Below are 21,786 nucleotides of genomic sequence, written 5' to 3' on the forward strand. Positions count from 1 at the left end.
GGCTCCAGGGGTCAGGAACTCGGAGGGGGGGTCAGGAACTCGGAGGGAGGGATGCAGGGAGGTCTGGAAATCAGAGGGAGGGAAGCAGGGAGGTCTGGAAATCAGAGGGAGGGAGGCAGGGAGGTCTGGAGGGGGGGTCTGGAACTTGGTAGAGGAGAAGGGTTTGGAACTCGGGGGAGGGATCGAGAGGGGAGGAGGGGGGAATGCACCACCTGTACAAAAACTAGAAAAAAAAATTAAAAAGCGGGGGGACGACCCTGGAACTCGGAGGGGGGGGGACAACAACCCTGGAACACGGAGGAAGGGGGGACACTGGAACTGGGAGGAAGAGGGGGCCCCTGGCACACACTCTCACAGACACACTCGTACCCAGTCTCAATCTCTCTCTGTCACACACACACACTCGCACATTCACTCTCTCTCACACAGTCACTCTCACACACACTCTCTCAAACATACACACTCCGAGGAAAACCTTGCTAGCGCCTGTTTCCTTTATGTCAGAAACAGGACTTTTTTACTAGTATACAGCGAAACCTCGGTTTTCATTGACTTCGGTTTTCGTTGATTGTTTTCGGACGGATTATCAAAGAAAACCAAGGTATCACTGTATCAAAAAGTTTACTCTTTATTCCCTGATCTCAGTTATGTGTTACAGTAATTTGCAAGCAGGCAAAGCATGACTCAATACATTCTTTCCAACAAGTGTTTATGTGTGTAATTGTGCATGTGTGTGGTCTGTCTGTTTCTGCCTTTCTTTGACCTGAAGGGCATTGTGGTTTGCAAAATAAAATGAAACCAAGGGGTTGATATTCAAAGCAAGGCTGGTGATTTTGTAGGCAGCCTGGGGACAAAGTATGCACATATGCTGTTAAGTGCCAATATTCAACAGTTAGCCACAAAAGGTAACCACATAACACACAGTCCTATTCTTTAAGTGGCTCATCTTATGTGGTTAAGTGCAATATTCAGCACTTAACTGCATCTGTGTTAGTTGACTACATATGATTGGATATTCAATGCCAGTGCCTGGACAAAGCCTGGCATTGAATATCCAGGTATAAAGCTGGCGGCGGCCAAAATAAATGCTGACCGCCGCCGGCTGAATATCAACCCCCGCCAAACCATTAGATGTCATTTGTCAACAGATTTGAAAAAATGGATTTTTATTTTATAGTTTAATCACAAAGTTTCTCCATCCCATGGCAACAGATTAACTGACAGTACACCTAGCAACCATTTAGAATCAATCAGCATGTTTCACACTAGAATATACAACAAAGAATGAGAAACATCTGAATCACTCAGAGGCAGCCCATCAAGGATAGGTGTGTGTGTGTGTGTTTCTTTTTAAACTCAATGTGTCTTTCACAGGTTTTCCCCATGCCTAATTTGGTCCCATTCTGTTTAATTGAAATCACCAAATATCGACCAGTAGCATCCATCCCGTTGTCAGTCAAACTGATGGAAAGCATGGTAGCTAAACAACTAACAGGCTACATAAACAAATTCTCTATACTACACAAATCACAGTCTGGTTTTTGCCCCCTACACAGTACAGAAACAGTATTACTCACTCTCCTAGCCAAATTCAAGCAGAAAATAGCAATAGGCCACATCCTCCTCCTCCAATTCGACATGTCCAGTGCATTTGACATGGTAAACCATAATATATTAATAAGACTACTCGACAAATTCGAGATTGCTGGCAACATACTTAGCTGGATAAAGGGTTTCCTAACCACAAGAACATATCAAGTAAAATCAAAATCAAACATATCACCGTGGGAAGCGGACTGCAGAGTACTACAAGGGTCACCATTATCACCGATCCTATTCAACCTAATGATGATTCCACTAGCCAAGACCTTAGCCAACCAAGGCCATAACCCTTTCATCTATGCAGACGATGTCACTATATACATCCCTTACAAATCTACACTGACAGAAATCGCCAACAAAATCAAGACCGGCTTGAGCACCATAGACTCCTGGGCAAATGCATTTCAACTAAAACACAACAAAGAAAAAACACACTGTCTCATCCTTTCTTCCCAACACATCACGGACAACCCCACAACTATCAACACCCCAGACCACACCCTCCCTGTCTCAGACAGCCTGAAAATCCTCGGCGTTACATTGGACCACAACTTAACACTAGAGAGCCAAGTAAAATCCACAACAAAGAAAATGTTGTACTCAATGTGGAAACTGAAACGAGTGAAACAATTCTTCCCGAGGGAAACATTTCGCAACTTGATACAATCAATGGTACTAAGCCATGCGGACTACTGCAACAGAATTTATGCGGGATGCAAAGAACAAGCCTTTAAAAAAACTCCAGACCGCTCAAAACACGGCAGCAAGACTCATCTTCGGAAAAACACGATTTGTAAGCGCAAAACCCCTATGCGAAAAACTACACTGGCTCCCTATCAAAGAACGCATTGCCTTCAAAATCTGCACTATGGTTCACAAAATTATGTACGGTGAAACACCGGGATACATGACAGACTTGAATGACCTACCAACCAGAAACACATCTGCATCAACATGAGCGTACCTAAACCTCCACTATCCAAGTTGCAAAGGACTCAAATACAAATCAACCTACGCATCCAGCTTTTCCTACATCAGCACACAACTGTGGAACGCACTACCAAAAGCCTTGAAAACCACGAACGACCACTTACACTTAAGAAAAATACTTAAAACCCATCTGTTTAAAAAGGCATACCCTACCGATCCAACATAAAAGCTTGATCTCTGTGACATGACATAACACTAAAGTTCATCATAGTCTTTACACAATTTCTCCCGTTGTAGGATCACCTTTATGCGATCCTACAACATGAACCTTATCCTACCACAACACCACCTTGTATTTGTTTACTCCGGAGGTTGCACACAGCTCTCTGGCACAATATAAGCCACATTGAGCCTACAAATAGGTGGGAAAATGTGGGATACAAATGTAACAAATAAATAAATAAATAATTTTTAGAGAATTACCGTTCCCCCCCCCCCCCCCAATAGATATTTTCAACTTCATGTATAATTTTTTTCATACATCCATTGGGCTGGGAAATGATAAAGTTCACTGCACATAGGTGTAAGCGCACACGGTGGAAATTAAGCAGAAATACTAATATGGACTGCAGCCCTGTAGAATTCTGAGTGAATAACTTCCATAACACACTACCAATCACAAAATACATAGTTCAAGCAAAAATAAAATTTGTAAAATTAATTTACTGTGGTAACAATGAGACACATCTAAAAAATGAACCAGTATGTAAGTCAATTTGCTCATACCTTGCCATGCCAAAATCAGATATTTTCACCACTCCTGATTCACTCACCAAACAGTTTCTGGCAGCCTGAAAAGGAACATTTAGAATCAGAATTATCCACTTGCAAACATACAAATAAGTGCTCTTTTGGTATCTGAATATTCTTTTTCTTTTTTTCTGTTTGGACAAATGATTAGGGAGTAACTCACTTGCTCCCCCTATCATTTATCAGTATATAAGAATGAAAGGATGACACTGGATCATCCTCCACTGATCCACAATACAAACAATATAAATTACTTTAAGAAACAACCTCCACACTTATGGGAGATACAACTGTTATGCTGTAAACCATTATAGTTCCAACCATAAGAAATATAGAACAAAAATGGTAGCTGTAGTCTTGGAAGATATGTTTATTACGATTAAAATTTATTTACCGCCTTTTTGAAAGAATTCACTCAAGGAGGTGTACAGTAAGAATAAATCAAACATAAGCAACAGACAATTACAGCAATAAAAATATTCAAACAACAATACAAAGTATGGCATTGAGGGGCATAATCAAAAGGGGCGCCCAAGTTTTCCTGAGGACGTCCCGGCGAAGGGGTGGGGAAACTCGTATTATCGAAACAAGATGGCCGTCCATCTTTCGTTTCGATAACACGGTCAGGGATGCCCAAATCTTGACATTTAGGTCGTCCTTAGACTTGGTCGTTTCTGATTTTCAGCGATAATGGAAACTAAGGACGCCCATCTCAAAAACGACCAAATGCAAGCCCTTTGGTCGTAGGAGGAACCAGCATTCGTAGTGCACTGGTCCCCCTGACATGCCAGGACACCAACCGGGCACCCAAGGGGGCACTGCAGTGGACTTCAGAAAAAGCTCCCAGGTATATAGCTCCCTTACCTTGTGTGCTGAGCCCCCCAACCCCCCCCCCCCCCAAACTCACTAGTGTAAGGTGATGCATGTGGGAAAAAAGAACCCGAATTATAGCTACATCATGCAAGGTTCCACGTTAGGAGTTACGGACCAAGAAAGGGATCTGGGTGTCGTCGTCGATAATACACTGAAACCTTCTGCTCAGTGTGCTGCTGCGGCTCAGAAAGCAAATAGAATGTTGGGTATTATTAGGAAAGGTATGGAAAACAGGTATGAGGATGTTATAATGCCGTTATATCGCTCCATGGTGCGACCGCACCTTGAGTATTGCGTTCAATTCTGGTTGCCGCATCTCAAGAAAGATATAGTGGAATTGGAAAAGGTGCAGCGAATGGCGACTAAAATGATAGCGGGGATGGGACAACTTCCCTATGAAGAAAGACAAAGGAGGCTAAGGCTTTTCAGCTTGGAGAAGAGACGGCTGAGGGGAGACATGATAGAGGTATATAAAATAATGAGTGGAGTGGAACAGGTGGATGTGAAGCATCTGTTCACGCTTTCCAAAATACTAGGACTAGGGGGCATACGATGAAACTAGTGTGTAGTAAATTTAAAACAAATCGGAGAAAATGTTTCTTCACCCAACGCATAATTAAACTCTGAAATTTGTTGCCGGAGAACGTGGTGGAGGTAGTTAGCTTGGCAGAGTTTAAAAAGAGATTAGACGGTTTCCTAAAGGACAAGTCCATAAACCGCTACTAAATGGACTTCGGAAAAATCCACAATTCCAGGAATAACATGTATAGAATGTTTGTACGTTTGGGAAGCTTGCCAGGTGCCCTTGGCCTGGATTGACCGCTGTCGTGGACAGGATGCTGGACTCGATGGACCCTTGGTCTTTTCCCAGTGTGGCATTACTTATGTACACTACCCACAACTGTACACCACTACCATAGCCCTTACAGGTGAAGGGGGGAAACTACATGTGGATACAGTGGGTTTGTGGTGGGTTTTGGAGGGCTCATATTTACCACCACAAGTGTAACAGGTGGGGAGGGGATGGGCCTGGGTCCGCCTGCCTGAAGTGCACTGCACCCACTAAAACTGATCCAGGGACCTGCATATTGCTGCGATGGACCTGAGTATGACATTTGAGGCTGGCACAAAAGATTTTTAACTATTTTTTGAGGGTGGGAGGAGGTTAATGACCACTGGGGGAGTAAGGAGAGGTCATCCCCGATGCCCTCCGGTGGTCATCTGGTTAGTTCAGGCACCTATTCGTGGCTTGGTCGTAACAAAAAAAGGACCAAGTAAAGTCGTCCAAGTGCTTGTCAGGGACGCCCTTTTTTTTTTCGATTATGGGTTGAGGATGCCAATGTGTTAGGCACGCCCAAGTTCCGCCTTCGCTACGCCTCCGACACGCCCCCGGGAACTTTGGTCGTCCCTGCAACGGAAAGCAGTTGAGGACGCCCAAAATTGGTTTTCGATTATGCCGATTTGGGCAATCCTGGGAGAAGGACGCCCATCATCCGATTTGTGCCGAAAGATGGGTGTCCTCTTTCGAAAATAAGCCTGATAGTATACTACTTGCAATATCAAAACAATATGTAAACATTTTAATAGACAGCATATGGTATAAATAAAGATAGAACATATAGATAGGTAAGAGAGTAAGAGGAGTTAGAAAATAAGGTGACTAATTTAAAGAAAGTTGCACATGAGGTCAGAGAGATGATAAAATGTTATCTCAGCTAGGGTAGAAGTGGATAAACATCTCCTGCTATACCACACAGATTCATGAAATTTAGAGCAAGAGTTACACTTAAGTTTTCTTCAGTGCAATATACAGGTGCTCATTATCATAGAACACAGATTTACAGTTATAGTAACCTATATAACTTTGTAAGTCTATGTGCTTTGAAAATGAGCCTCTTAATCTTTTGTGTCTGAGATAGATCATGATTATTCAGCCATCAAATATTTATTTGCTGTGACATTATTTTCTCCAACATTTGATTCTATTAAATTACTAGAACCAGGTTTAACTCTGTACCCTCATCAAAAGAAATTGTACGATGTGATACCTGCCAGTGAGCCATCTCAGGAGTAGCTCCCACACTCTGGAATTTACTCCCAGAGAAGCTACATATTACTCGAGACTCCATCTACTTCAGGAAGCAGGTGAAAGCCTGGCTCTTCTCCCAAGCTTTTAATACACAGGGTGACTGACTATACACTCATAAGACTAGCCCAGTATCCCGCTTCCAACAGTTTTTTTTATTTTTTTTGTTACATTTGTACCCTGCGCTTTCCCACTCATGGCAGGCTCAATGCGGCAGGCAATGGAGGGTTAAGTGACTTGCCCAGAGTCACAAGGAGCTGCCTGTGCCGGGAATCAAACTCAGTTCCTCAGGACCAAAGTCCACCACCCTAACCACTAGGCCACTCCTCCACAGTGGCCAATAAAGGTCACAAGTACCTGGCAGAAACCCAAATAGTAGCAACATTCCATGATAACAATCCCAGGGCAAGCAGTGGCTTCCCCATGTCTATCTAAATAGCAGAATATGGACTTTTCCTCCAGAAACTTGTCCAAACCTTTTTTAACCCTAGATACGCTATCCGCTGTTACCACATCCTCCGGCAATGAGTTCCAGAGCTCAACTATTTGCAGAGTGAAAAAATATTTCTTCCTATTTGTTTTATAAGTATTTCCATGTAACTACATTGAAGGTTCCATGGTCTTTGTATTTTTTGAAAGAACAACAAACAAACAAAAAATGATTCACTGCTATTCGTTCTTCACCACTCAGAATTTTGTAAACCTAAATCATATCTCCCTTCAGGCATCTCTTTTCCAAGCTGAAGAACCCTAACCTTTTAAGCCTTTCCTCATACGTCCATCCCCTTTATCATTTTGGTCACTCTTCTTTGAGCCTTTTCTAATTCCTCTATATCTTTTTTGAGATACGGCAATCGGAACTGAATGCAGTACTCATGGTGGAGTCGTACCATGGAGTGATACAGAGGCATTATAATATTCTTGGTCTTATTTACCATCCTTTTCCTAATAAGTCCTAGTATCCTGTTTGCTTTTTTGGCCGCTGCTGCACACTGGGCAGACTTCAGCGTATTGTCTATATCACCACCTAGATCTTTTTCTTGGGTGCTGACCCCCAAGGTGGACCCTAGCATCAGGTAACTATGATTCGGATTATTCTTTCCAATGTGTATCACCTTGCATTTGACCACATTAAGTTTCATCTGCCATTTGGATGTCCAGTCTTCCAATTTCCTAAGGTCTTCCTGCAGTTTTTCACAGTCCGCGTATGTTTTGACAACTTTCAAGAGTTTTGTATCATCTTCAAATTTAATCGCCTCATTTGTTGTTCTGATTTCCAGATCATTAATAAATGTTAAATAGCACCAGTCCCAGTACAGATACCTATGGCACTCCAATATTCACCCCCTTCCATTAAGAAAAATGAAAGATTTAACCCTACCCTCAGTTTTCTGTCCAATAACCAATTCCCAATCCACAACAGAACATTGCCTCCTATCCCATGACTAATTTTCTCAGGAGTCTCTCATTAAGAACTTAGCTTTCTGAAAATCTAGACACACTACATCAACCGGTTCACCCTTATCCACATGTTTATTCACCCCTTCAAAGAAACAAAGCAAATTGGTGAGGCAAGACTTCCCTTGGCTGAAACTATGCTGACTCTGTCCCATTTAACCATGTTTGTCTATGTGTTCCATAATTTTATTCTTTATAACAGTTTCCACTATTTTGCCCAATGCTAAAGTCAGGCTTACTGGTCTGTAATTTCCCAGATCACCCCTGAATCCTTTTTAAAAATTGGAGTTACACTGGCCACCCTCTAATCCTCAGGTAGTACAGCCTATTTTAACGACAGGTTGGTTACAGATAACTTACTGTAGATCAGCAATTTCATGTTTGAGTTCTTTCAGTACATTTCAAAATGGAATAGGTAGTGCAAAGAATTGTTACTTCTGCGACAAGTATTTCAAACCTTTAGAAGCTGAAGTTATGTAATGAAAACAGTGTTCCAAGTTACTAGGGGGCCCTTTTACTAAGCTTTTTTACAGGTGCGCTAAAAATGATTCTGCACGCACCCAAAACACATGTCTACACTACTGTAGGCCATTTTTCAGCACAACTTAGTAAAAGGACCCCTATGATACCTCAGATCAATCTGCAAATATTTTCTGCCATGTATATGCTCCTAGACTGCCTCGTCTCAGCTGCTTAATATCAAATTATAGCATCAGATTTATGAAAAGAGCATATAGTAGGATGATTTACGATAATAGACTGTTAGAAAGAGTTGAGAAGTGAAGAGACCTATCTCTAGTATTTAAGATCACCAACCCCAGTTTACACTACCCATCACCATTCAGTTGATACTGAGCAACCTCTCAACTAACATAAAAGAAGCCTAATTTTGTATAGGTCATCTAGATAACACAGGATGTCCAAGTTGGGATGTTCACAAATGACTCAGTGAACACAGGGGCTTTTCGTAAAAACATATATTTGGTGGCAGCAGTGCAATAAGCCATTTTTTACAAAAGAGCAGCCTCACTTGGGACTTTATGCATTTCAAGGCTCAGATTTACACATGTAGCCAACAGATTTTACAAAACTGCATGTCAGAGAAACCAAGCTCCACAACTCAATTTTTGCTACGGGAAATGGTTTAGAACATCAGAGTTAAGCACAATTCCAACACCCCCTCCCCCGGGCCTCTAAATCATTCTCTCACTCCTCCATGCTCTATTTAAAAAAAAAAAAAAGTTAAGGCAGTGATCCAAGATGGCACCTAGAGCTGAAGCGCGTGAACTAGTCTCTGATACCCCCTAGAACCTGCCGCATTTGAGTTTCCTCGGACCCGGAATGGGAAAGCGGAAAGGAAAGTCTAATTTGCCTACCTCCACAGGCAGGGCAGTTCCACCTCTTCTGCGACAGATGACATTGGAGGAGACGGGGCTACAAGCGCCAGGAGCCCAGCTGTTCGCTTCGGGAGGTCCGGGAGAACTTTCTGACCTTAGTGCGGAGGGAGTCTCGTTAAGTCCGCCTCCCTCAACAGTACCTCCACGACCCGAGGATGAATTGAGGGCAGTGAGTGAGCAGAACGCGGAGGCTGGAAGTCGGACCCCTGCGGCTGCATATGGAGACCCCGCTGCCTCTTCGACGCCGATGGGAATAGCGCCTCAGGCAGGTTCGGTGCCTGAGAGGAATATCGGTGATTCTACCATGGATCGTGGAGTGATGATAAAACCTACGACTGTTACTTTAGATAAACTTTGGGAAGCAATACAAGGACTGAATTCCAGCCTACAACAGATATCAGGTATTTTACGGGGAGAGGTGGCTGAACTAAAGCATGCTCAAGATGTGGTTACCACTAAAATAGCAGAGCAAACAACGAAAATGGAACTTTTTGATAAAGATTTAAAAGCAGTGAATTCCTCAACTTTATTGTTGATAAAAAGTAATAACCTCCATCAGCGTAAGATGGAATATTTGGAGAACCAGATTAGGAGAAACAATTTATGTTTTCTTAATTTCCCCAAATCTCCTTTGATTCCAGCTCTGGAAATGCTGAAAAAATTTGTCAGGGAAATACTGGGTGTCCCTCTCGAGGGTTTTCCACCCATTACTAAAATGCAATATATTTCTGGCGCTGGAACAGGAACTTTACCTAATGCTCCTCCACCTGGCCTAAATCTAACAGATTTCTTGGAGAGTTCAATGGAGGTTATAACCGAAAGAACCACGCTGCTGGTTACTTTTGCTCTTGAACTAGACCGCAACAATATATTCAAGCTTTACTTTCGCCACATGAACTCAACCTTCCTTGGATCAAAAGTTCAGATTTTCCCTGACTTTGCTAGAGAAACGCAAAGAAGAAGAAAAGAATTTTTGTTGTTGAAGGAGAGAGTTCTCCGAATTGGAGGGACTCTCCTGCTTAGGTTTCCTTGCAAATGTTGTGTCTCTTTAAATTTTTTGATCCAGGGACATTATTAGAATTTATTTCTTCTAAAGAATAATTTTGTAGTAGTTCTTGATTGCCAGCGCTTTAATCTCGGCTGCGACATCTAGGCTTCCTCAGCTTTAATTATTAATTATTTGGGTTAATTCATTTGAATTTATAATTTCCTAGATCTTGGATCACTTTATTGAGGACTAAATATATCAAGATAATATGCCTATTTTTCTTTGATTTAGATGTTTGTTTTTCAATATACAAATTTATGAGTAATTTCATAAATGTAATTATTAAATTCATTTAAAAAAGTTAATTAGCTGAGAGATGTGTTTTGGAGCATTTGTAAATACTGAAGGGAAATATTTGGAAGTAAGCATGTACTTCTATTGATAAATAGGAGCCACACATACCAATTCTAACTAACATCTGCACCAAACCCATCCCCTTCAAATCTATATATGTTGGATGCATCACTACTTATACCTGCATGCTAATTTACATATGTAAATTGAATTATTTCTACATGTGTAAATTTTAAATTGCAGAGGAGAGTTCACAAAGCAAGGTGCAATTTTAAGATGCACACACCATAAAGAATACAGCACAGGCCATTTAGCTATTCTAGAATGATAATAAAGGGGGTATGATGGTATTCCAGTCATTGACATACATTAAGTGGCTGCTTACATGCATAGATGACCGACTAGCAGCATACTTGCTGGTGGGTAGGTGTGACGTTTAGTATTACACCAGCTATGGGACTGGTTTAAGTGATGATGCCACAAATGTAAGCACATTTTCTGCTACTTGCACCAGTATTCTTTAAAGAAAAGTAGGTATCTACTTTTCTATATAAGATAGGCTTGAAATAGGTGCTTGCTTACCCTCTTATCCTAGGTACCCTGTTAATTACCCCAAAAATGCTTATTAGGTGAGGACAAAGGTAGAATTACCAGATCTCGATGGATGAAGCTATTTTGCTCCAAGTAGTCCATCCCTTCGCACACATCCTGGCACATAGTCAGCAATATGTCTTTATGACACTGTCCACGTCTCTGTCGAAGATAATTCAGAAGGCAGCCATGCTCCATGAACTCTGTCACTATATAGATTGGTCTCCCTTGCGTGCAGACACCATATAGTTGGACAAGATTAGGGTGTGCTAGTTTCCTGATTAAGATGAAAAGATTTCAAGTTTTATTTTATGAGGTGCAAAAAGGAAAATAATCTCCCTGAACAAACTGTTCAGCATTACTGACCATCTTAACTTATGGTATTCAAAAATTAAGGACAGCATTGTTAAACAAATTCAGATCCCAGTGTTGAAAATGAGAGTAAATCACTTTTATGAACAAAAAATACTAAAGATTATATAAAAATGATATAAAATTAAGGCCCTCCTATTAAGTCTCAGCAGCCAATGATGATTTTTCTGGTTTCCCGTCTGAAAAGCTGTCAGCAGACTCACATCATCACTTTAGCTTCTTCGATGAAGTCTTCTTCAGACATTGCACCTTCACGGATGGCTTTGATGGCCACTTTGTACTGGGCCCGCCATTTGCCCAGACGTACCACACCAAACAGGCCACTGCCTAGTTCTTTCATAAAAGTCAACTCAGATGGATTTATTTCCCACTTATCTATTAGGGAGAAAAATAAACAGAAATTGAAAGCTTATGCAATCATTCAGGGATTTTTTTTGTTAAACAACATGGACCAATCACAATAAAGATTACATAATGATTACCATTCAAGAGTTTTGAGTCATGGATGAGAGTATTGTAGAGTGAAAATGCTATCATTAATTTGGATTCAAATTCAGTTTGTACATAAGAACTGCCATATTGGGTAAGACCAAAAGTCAAACTAGTCCAGGATCCTGCTACCAGCATTGGCCATTCCAAGTCACCAAAAAGTAGAAAGATTCCATACTACTTAACCCCAAAGATAAGCAGTGGCTTTTCCTGTGTCTACCTTAATTTCCTCCAGGAATTTATCCAAACCTTTTTTAAACCCAGCTATGCTATCTGATTGTACCACGTCCTCTGGCACCAAGTTTCAATGGTTAACTCTGCTGACAGAAAAAAACCCATTCTCCTCTGTTTTCCTTTGTCCTTGTACTTTTTGAAAAGAAATCTATTTGCATTTCCCTGTTCCACTCAGGATTTTATATCCCCCCTCAGCCTTCTCTTTTTCAAGCTGAAGAGCCCTAACCTCTCTAGCCTTTTCCTCATATCAGAGTCCTTCCATTCCCATAATTGTACCTTTTTAAATTCTGCAATATCATTTTTGGAGATACGGCAACCAGAACAGCACAAAATAATCAAGATACGGTCAAACCATGGAGCAATGCAGAGGCATTATAATATTATTTGCTTTATTTTCTATTCCTTTCATAAAAATTTCTAACATTCTATTTGCTTTTTTGGCCACCACCATCACCACAAAGATTCAGTATATTGTTCACAATGACACCTAGTTTTTTTTTCTTGGGTGGTGACTCCTAATAGCAGTGTTGAGCCATAAAATGGATGATTCTTCACAATGTTCATCATTTTGCACCTCTCCACATTAAATTTAATTTGCTATTTAGATGTCCAGTCTTCCAGCCTCCAAAGATCCTCCTGCAATTTCTCATATTCTGCATGCAATATAGTAACTTCATATAGTTTGTGTCACCTGCAGATGGGATGGGACGACTTCCCTATGGGAAAAGGCTAAAGCGGCTAGGGCTCTTCAGCTTGGAGAAAAGATGGCTGAGGGGAGATATGATAGAGGTCTATAAAATAATGAGTGGAGTTGAACAAGTAGACGTGAATCGATTGTTTACTCTTTCCAAAAATACTAGAACTAGGGGGTATGCATGAAGCAACAAAGCAGTAAATTTAAAACAAATCAGAGAAAATATTTCTTCACTCAATGTGTAATTAAATTCTGGAATTCATTGCCAGAGAATGTGGCAAAAATGGTTAGCTTAGCGGGGTTTAAAAAAAGGTTTGGATAGCTTCCTAAAAGAAAAGTCCATAAGTCATTATTAAGATGGACTTGGGGAAAATCCACTGCTTATTTCTAGGATAATCAAAAAATATAACGAAAAATAGCAACCCTCCACCACTTTTAACTTGAACTATACACAACCAACTGCCGGTGGAGCAGCTCACACTTATTTATTGTTTGATAAGGGGATGTCTCATACTGTCACACAGGCACTTCTTTTTTGTCCTTCTTTAAAGCCTCAGCTTTAGTGACTGTATTATAATCATCGACTACCCCCAACCACCGATAGTGCTGTCAACTAACTCAAAATAAGTGTCCTACAATAAATTAATATGTGTTTCAACAGTGCTTATATAGCAAAATAATTCTTCTTTAGTTTATGTCAATTTTTGTAAATTTTTATGCACTATCGTTTGTAGCTTATATGCAGAGTTTAAATTAGTGCAGAAACAATGTTTAAACTTTTCACGTGCAGGAACAATGTTTTAACTTATCTTCATCTGGCTGAAAACCCCATGCTGCTTAATTGTCTGTGACTCATGCTGTGGATTCAGCCGTCCTGCACTGTTTGGATCTCACTTGTCAGCATTCCATTAAACAGCCGGTAAATGTCTTGTCCCGACAGGAGCCTGTTTCGCGTTACCTCGCTTTGTCAAGGGAACTAGCATATACTTCACCAGCAACATGCAGACAAAGAGTCTGGATTGGCCACTGTTGAAAACAAGATGCTAGGCTTGATGGACCTTTAGTCTGTCCCAATATGGAAACACTTATGATCACCTCACTCATTGTTCTCATTTCCAGATCATTTATAAATATGTTAAAATGCACCAGTCCCAATACAGATCCTTAGGTCACTCCACTATTCACCTTTCTCCATTTAGAGAACTGGCCATTCAAACTCTACTCTGTTTTTTCTTAACCAGTTCCCAATTCACAACAGAACACTGTCTCCTATCCGAAGGCTTTTCAATTTTCTCAGGAGTCTCATTAGGGACTGTCAAAAGTCTTCTGAAAAACTAGACAAACTACCTCAACCAGCTCACCTTTATTTGGATACTTATTCATGCCTTCAAAAAAAGTGGAGCAAACTGATGAGGCAAAAAATCCCTTGGCCGAGTCCATGTTGATCCTGTCCCATTAAACCATGTTTGTCTAAATGTTCAGTAATTTTGTTCTTTATAACAGCTGCTACCATTTCCTGCCATTAAACAGAGGCTGTAATGACAGTGTGCAAGTTAAACAGCACAGCTATAAAGTACAAGCATCTCACTAGTTTATATATACATATACAGACACAGGAATAGGCAAGAATCAAGTCAGTGTTCTGGTACATAATTCACACCAAGGTCCAGCGAGCACATACCACACACATAGCCAGAGAGAAGAGCACATCTCAAATGCAAAAAAAAAAAAAAATAAGGGAAGCATGCTCAATGACTAAATCGTATTTCCTGTTTAAATTGAAAGCAATATTCTAAGGTGTTTCACTTCAATTACCGATTAACCACCCATGGGTGAATTATTAACTCTAAAATGAATGTTTTCATTCAGACCTGTCCCCCCAGATGGTCCTTAGGATTTCAGTCCTATCAGTTCTAGAGAGAGATTTAGGACATGTGCTTCTCAAATAAACCATGCCTTTGTTTTCATCACACCAGTACTTGTAGTCCTTTACATACCCAATAACCCTTAAATACCCAGGGTGTACTCGTTATTGTTGTTCTTTTTACCCCCTCCCCCAACATAAGATGTGCTATTAGCCTCTGTTTAGCCAGCAGCATCTACCTAACAGGCTTTTGCAACATTACTGGACACCAGTTCATTCAATGTTTGTCGTATTTTCTCCTTGTTACTGTAACCACCATGAGATCTGACAAAAACATTTTTCTACTTTGAAAGTAGGGTAAAGTTTGATTACCATAGCTGAATCCGGCAGTAGTGGGTGCAGACTTGCTCTTTTGAGAGACTGGGTACCGTAGTCTTGTAACAAGACCTAAAAGACAAACGTAACATTTAAGTAAGGACAATGCAATGAGTGTGTTATTGCAAAGCACCTTTCCTGTTTCTTGGTCTATGCCTCAGCCTGTACATTCTTTTAAATTTAAGAGAGAGGAGGACTCAAATGTGTGCCTTTGGTCAAGGTTCCTCCTCCTCCCCTATTGTTTAAGCTCCATGATACAAATAGCAGCACAGGATTGTTTCAAATTGTGATTAGGGTAAGAGAAATGTATGTACATTTGATATAATGCCTTTCTGTAGTACAACTAAAGCAATTTATATAGCCTAGTGGTTAGGGTGGTGGACTTTGGTCCTGGGGAACTGAGGAACTGAGTTCGATTCCCACTTCAGGCACAGGCAGCTCCTTGTGACTCTGGGCAAGTCACTTAACCCTCCATTGCCCCATGTAAGCCGCATTGAGCGGGAAAGCGCGGGGTACAAATGTAACAAAATAAATAAAAATTAAATATATGCAGGTACTTTCTCAGTCCTTAGTGGGCTCACAATTTAAGTTTTTGTACCTGGGGCAATGGAAGGTAAGTGACTTGGCCAGGGTCACAAGGCACGGCAGTGGGAATTTAACCTGGTTCCCCTGATTCTCAGCTCACTACACTAACCACTGGGCTACACCTCCACTTCACCTCAATGCCCCTCCCCAACTTGCTTTTATCCTTCTTAGGTTACGGGCACTACCAAGGAAGAGAAAAACTCCCTTATTTGAAAGGCTGACTCCTCATGGTGCATCTAAGGATGCACTAAACAGGGTCAGGTGATGCCACTTTGCAAGATGGAAGTGTGGAGGCAGTTGCAAGTGGCCATCACTCCTGCTTCTTATTGAAGATATCTGGGAAGGAAAGATTGGTGGGATCTGGGAAAGCTCAGGTTCGGGGTCCACTACATTTAAAAAATCCCAGGTAAAGGGTGTTAGGGGTGGGGGGGGGGGGGGGGGAGGAAGACCCACTAGACTAAAAGGGATTTTTTTGGATAGTGCGTCAGACATTATATGTTGCCCCTTGTCACTTTACCTTCTCGCAATGCAACCTATGGTGCGAGAGACTAACTGTGTTGTTATTTTCCTGCCTGTAAGAAAGTAGTCTATAAGTCGGTTTATTCTGCTACTTTTTCTTACCAAGATACTACGTGGTGGAATTCCTTGCCGAAATACATTAGATCCCAGCATGATTAGGTTTTTGCAAGTTTTTCAAATCTTTTCTTTTAAAAAAATTTGTTGATGCTGTTGCCTAGTTTCTTCTCCCCCCCCCCCCCCCATTGCATATGAGTTTACAATTCCTTACTTTGTTGGTGTGTGGGATTATGGTTTTTATTTAATATTTTGTACTGTCTTCTTATAGCTTGTTAGCCACATTGAACTCGAATTTGTGCAGGAAAATGTGGCATATGTCACAAATAAATAAATCTCTGGGGTTGACAATCAGGGTATAGGGGCTTTTCTAGGGTTCAGTGCTGGTGATGTGCACTACACTACCAGGGATTGGGGGGGGGGGGGGGGGGAGTACAGAGGCAACCCAGGAGCAGTAGGTTTTTTTTTTTTTTATGTCTTCCTTGCTGTCAGTGTGTTGAATTAAACAACGACCCACTACATGTGATTTTCAAGAAAGGCAATATCGCTTTTACTTTAAGCCTTGCATAGAGGGCACTATTATAACAGTAAAAATTTTGGGAATTTGGGTAAAGATTTAAAATTTGATAAAGAAATTTCAAGTTCAAGTTTATTTAATATACTGCTATGCGTATATAAGACATCTAAGTGGTTTACAATTCAAATCAATAATAATGGGGGATGAAGGTATATAAAAATTAAAGAACAAAAAAAGGCAAAAATTAAACCAACACATAATAGAATAAATAAAAGCAGTTGAAAAAGGGAAAGATACATGGGGAGAACCACAATTGGAGAGATTAGTATTACAATTGCCAAAAGGGGTATAGAGAGCAAAAAAACCAGGACAAAAATAGAAAGAACAAGACTACAACCTACAGGGAAGAGGGTTGGGTTTGTGGGAATGCCTAAGACAATAAGTGTGCTTTAAGGCAGCCCTTAAATTTTACTTTGGAAGTTTCAGATTTTAAAGACCTATCTCTTTAACAAAGCCTACCACGAGAACACATAACCAACTATAACACAACACCTATCCACCCTTATTTAGAATGTATCTCTCTACAACTGCTTGATCAAAACTTGTTCTCCTTGAAATCTTTGTAACACCAACTGTATTCTGTACCCTGGCATGGCTATGCCATAACAGGTCTTTGTAAGCCACATTGAGCCTGCAAATAGCTGGGAAAATGTGGGATACAAGTGCAATCAATCAATCAATAAAAAAAATAAAGGACGTGGGTGCAAGCAGGTGTTACACAGACAGTAAAGTCATATGTGACAGAAGGAGAGAACCATTAAGTGCCGTTTGGAAGAGTAAAGAGTGCATTGAGGGGAATAAGGTACAAGAATGCAAGATATGATGGACAGTGGTAGAATATTTAAAAGGAATCCGAAAAGAGACAGGGAGTCAGTGTTCTGAGTCATAATATTTTCCCCATATATTTTTGGGGAATATCTATTCCCATAGTTGAAAACTTTAGATATTTTGGAATTATAGTGGACTCCCAATTGTTATTTGATGATCAAGTCCCTCTGCAGGAGACTATAAGAGTTCAAGCTTCTTCTAGTGGAAGTATGGGGGGAATAAATTGGAAACTTTCTCTCTGAAAGTGGTGGGGGGGGGGGGGGGGGGGGGGGGGGGGGGGGGGGTGGGGGGGGGTTGGGGGGGTTGCATGCTTGCTGTTGACAGCTGTGAACGTGACACTGTGGTTAGTATGCTTCCTTCCTTGTGTGTCTACATAGTTAATAAAAATCTATTCACAAGATGAGCACCAGGAAGGTGGTGAATTGTGAGGTATTTATATGGGGGGGGGGGGGGGGGGGGGAGAAACGTACATGCTTTCGGATGGGAGCTGAAGGGAGGGGGTTATAGAAGCTTATCTGAAATTGTTGAACTGTTCTGCACATGATATTTGTGCTTTCTGCACATTCTTTGTCAATAAAAAATTAAGATAAAAAAAGGGTTTTATACTTTGGGTCTTTTAAGAGCAGTAATACGTCTGTTGATGAAAAGATGATGCATACATTAGCTTAATGCATTATTTATCTCAAAATTAGACTATTGCAATGTGATATATGCAGGGACTTCTAATACTAACATGAGACGTCTCCACATATTGCAAAATACAGCACTTAGGTATTGAGCAATAATAAGAAATTTGATCATATTATACCACTTTTTCTGAAATATCACTGGTTGCCAGTTTCTTATAGAATTAGGTTTAAGATACTGAATGACTCATAAAGCTTATTATTCTTTACAGCCAGGGTATCTTAACTCCTTAACCATTCCCTTTAGTTCTGCGAGGGTTTTGAGGTCATTACAGAACAATAGATTGATAGTTCCTTCATTGTGTAGAGTGTCAAAGAGCAAGATTAAACACAACAAGAACACTAGCTTCTTTTGTTTTTTTAATTGAGCTCCCTTTTGAAATCAGTTTCCTAGTTATGTTCGCTTGGAGGAAAATTTTAAGTTTAAAATTGTATTGAAAACATTGTTTAAGGAGGCTTTTAATATTGACTGTGGGGATGAAGATCGGGTTTACTGATGTTTTTGTGAAATAAGGTTCGTGCAATTTTTCTGTATACTGTGTATGTTCTTGGTGTGAATGGATATAGGTGTTTCCTATCATTTTTATGGCATTCCTGCATATTAAATTTTTGCTTTTTTATTGTATAAAATTGTGAACTGCTTTGGTCTACTGAAGTTAGGCAGTATACTAAATTTTGAATAAACATGTAGTAGCATAATAGCAGTGTTCTGAACTAATTGGAAGTGCTGGATTTGAGAAATCCGTAAGCCCTGGTATAAGGAGTTACAGTAGTCTAATTTGGTGACAAGAGCCAAAAGAAGAATTCTAAGGAATGAAAGATCTAGCATTGAACAAATAGATCAGATCTGCCCAAGTGTGAAAAAAACTGCATTGAACAGTGGAAATCTGTTTTTGAAAAGTGAAGGAACTATCTAGATAGATGCCTAAAACTTTTATAGAGTCCTTAAAGGGGACATCTACACTATGGATATGGAGTGAAGTAGAGGGTATGACGGGGGATCCAAAAGAGAGTACGACTGCTTCTGACTTGGAGAGAGCTTCAAAGTGGTTGTTAAATAGCCAGTTAGATATTGTATCCAGCTTAGAGGAAATCAAAGACATTGATTGAGAGCTGAGATCATCTACAGGAGTAATAATCTGTTATTGTGAGTTATTATTGTAAACTGCTTCGATTGCTATGGTAGAAAAGTGGTATACCGAGTCTGAATAAACTGAAAGACAGATCAAGCGTGATTAGAAGGGCATTTCTCCCACTATTTAGATAAGCTTGACAGTGTTCACAAGACCTAAGAGAGAGTGCTTGGTAGAATGATGACTGGTAGTGGTGAAGAGCATTAGTCTTGTCAAGATACTGTGTAAGGTGTTCTGCGATGAGTTCCTCAGTTATCTTAAGGGCCTTTTACTAAGCTGCATAGGCACCTACGCATGCCAATTCGGAACTACCACCCAGCTACTATGTGGCCCAGGTGGTAATTCATTTTTTACGTGTGCCCAGTAAGTGCGCCGGAAAATATATTTATTTTCTGGCATGCGGGGCTAACCAGCATTGTACGCACGCTATTACCGTCCAGTTAACGCATGAGAACTTACCTGCTAAGTGAATGGGTGACGGTAAGGTCTCAGGCCCAAAATGGACGCGCACCAATTTTATTTTGCTGCACGTCCATTTTCAGCCAAAAAAAAGAGCCTTTTTTGCAGGTGCGCTGAAAAAATGGACCTGCATGCATCCATACACGCATCTACATCATCCCAGGCCATATTTTGGCACACCTTAGTAAAGGACCCCTTAGAGAGAAAGGGAAGGTTGGAGATGGGATGGAAGTTAGAAATTTCCTGTGTAGTCCAGTCAGCTTTTTGCTAGTTTTTGATGGCTGCGTACGGTTTCGCTCTTTTTTGGAAGAAAAAGATTTAGCTACTGTAATGGTAAAATTATGTATCATACCTGATAATTTTCTTTCCATTAATCATAGCCGATCAATCCATAGACTGGTGGGTTGTGTCCATCTACCAGCAGGTGGAGATAGAGAGCAATCCTTTTGCCTCCCTATATGTGGTCATGTGCTGCCGGAAACTCCTCAGTATGTCGATATCAAAGCTCCATCCGCAGGACTCAGCACTTAGAGAATTACACCCACAAAGGACACTCTGCCCAGCTCACCACCGCCGAAACGGGGGAGGGGAATCAACCCAGCTCATCCCCACACAAGTGGGGGAGGGGAATCCGTCCAGCTCATCCCCGCGGAGCGGGGGAGGGACACCACCACCCGCCGATGCGGGGGAATCTGGCTTATCCCGCAACTGCGGGAGGAGCTGACTGACCCTAACACCGCCGAAGCGGGAGGGGTACAAGCTGCCCTACAGCCGCACGAAGCGGGAGGGAGCGCCGGCAGAATTTAGGTCTCAATCCAGCCCCGAAAAAACGGAGGGGAGAGGAATGCAGCAGCTCACTGTAACACAAAATCGTCTCAACTCCTGAAGAAGCCAATTGAAAAAACTTTAACACGAAGTCCTCCTGAACAGGAACTGAAGAGTAAACATGAACCTGAAATGCAACCAGAATATAAACAGTACAGATATCTGGGAGGGCTATGATTGATCGGCTATGATTAACGGAAAGAAAATTATCAGGTATGATACATAATTGTTACCTTCCACTATCATCATGCTGATCAATCCATAGACTGGTGGGATGTACCGAAGCAGTACTCACCATGGCGGGACAGGAAATCCCTGACCGCAACACTGAAGCTCCAAAACCGGGCCTCGCCGAGCAGCCAAAGTCAAGCGGGTAATGTCTGGAGAAGGTATGAGCCGATGCCCAAGTTGCCGCCCTACAAATCTCTTCCAAGGAGACGGACCCGGCCTCTGCCATCGAGGCCGCCTGTGCTCTAGTGGAGTGAGCCTTCAGCTGGATAGGCGGCACCTTCCCCGCGGCCACATAAGCCGCCTGCAATGGTTTCCTTGACCATCGTGCCACTGTAGGCTTGGCAGCCTGCAGACCCTTACGAGGACCTGCGAACAGCACAGACAGATGATCCGACTTCCGGAAATCATTGGTCACTTCCAAGTATCTGATGATGACTTGTCTCACATCTAGATATTTGAGAGCAGAGTACTCCTCTGGGTAGTCCTCCCTACGAAAGGAGGGTAGACAGAGCTGCTGATTCACATGGAAGCGAGAAACAATCTTGGGCAGGAAGGAAGGCACTGTGCGAATAGACACTCCTGCCTCAGTGAACTGCAGAAAGGGCTCTCGACATGATAGCGCCTGGAGTTCGGAAACTCTTCTGGCTGAAGTGATAGCCACTAAAAAGACTGCTTCCAACGTCAGGTCTTTCAGAGATGCCCTCGACAAGGGTTCACAAGGCAGCTTCTGCAAGGCTCTTAGCACCAGATTGAGATTCCATGCAGGTACCAC

General features: G+C 41.4%; 1 protein-coding gene across 1 annotated transcript in view; it reads right to left on the reverse strand.

Annotated features, from left to right (window-relative positions):
- Positions 1-21,032, reverse strand: part of TXK (TXK tyrosine kinase) — a 43,664-nt gene extending 22,632 nt beyond the window's left edge. The window contains exons 1-5 of the mRNA XM_030192200.1: positions 21,017-21,032; positions 15,115-15,189; positions 11,665-11,836; positions 11,150-11,366; positions 3,319-3,383 (exon numbers count right to left, since the gene is read on the reverse strand). Of these exons, the coding sequence (XP_030048060.1) occupies positions 3,319-3,383; positions 11,150-11,366; positions 11,665-11,836; positions 15,115-15,189; positions 21,017-21,032 (545 nt within the window). The remainder of the gene's footprint in view (positions 1-3,318; positions 3,384-11,149; positions 11,367-11,664; positions 11,837-15,114; positions 15,190-21,016) is intronic.
- Between the last annotated feature and the right edge of the window lie 754 nt (positions 21,033-21,786).

The sequence above is a fragment of the Microcaecilia unicolor genome, chromosome 2 (genome assembly GCF_901765095.1).
Source record: "Microcaecilia unicolor chromosome 2, aMicUni1.1, whole genome shotgun sequence".
Lineage (NCBI taxonomy): Eukaryota > Metazoa > Chordata > Amphibia > Gymnophiona > Siphonopidae > Microcaecilia > Microcaecilia unicolor.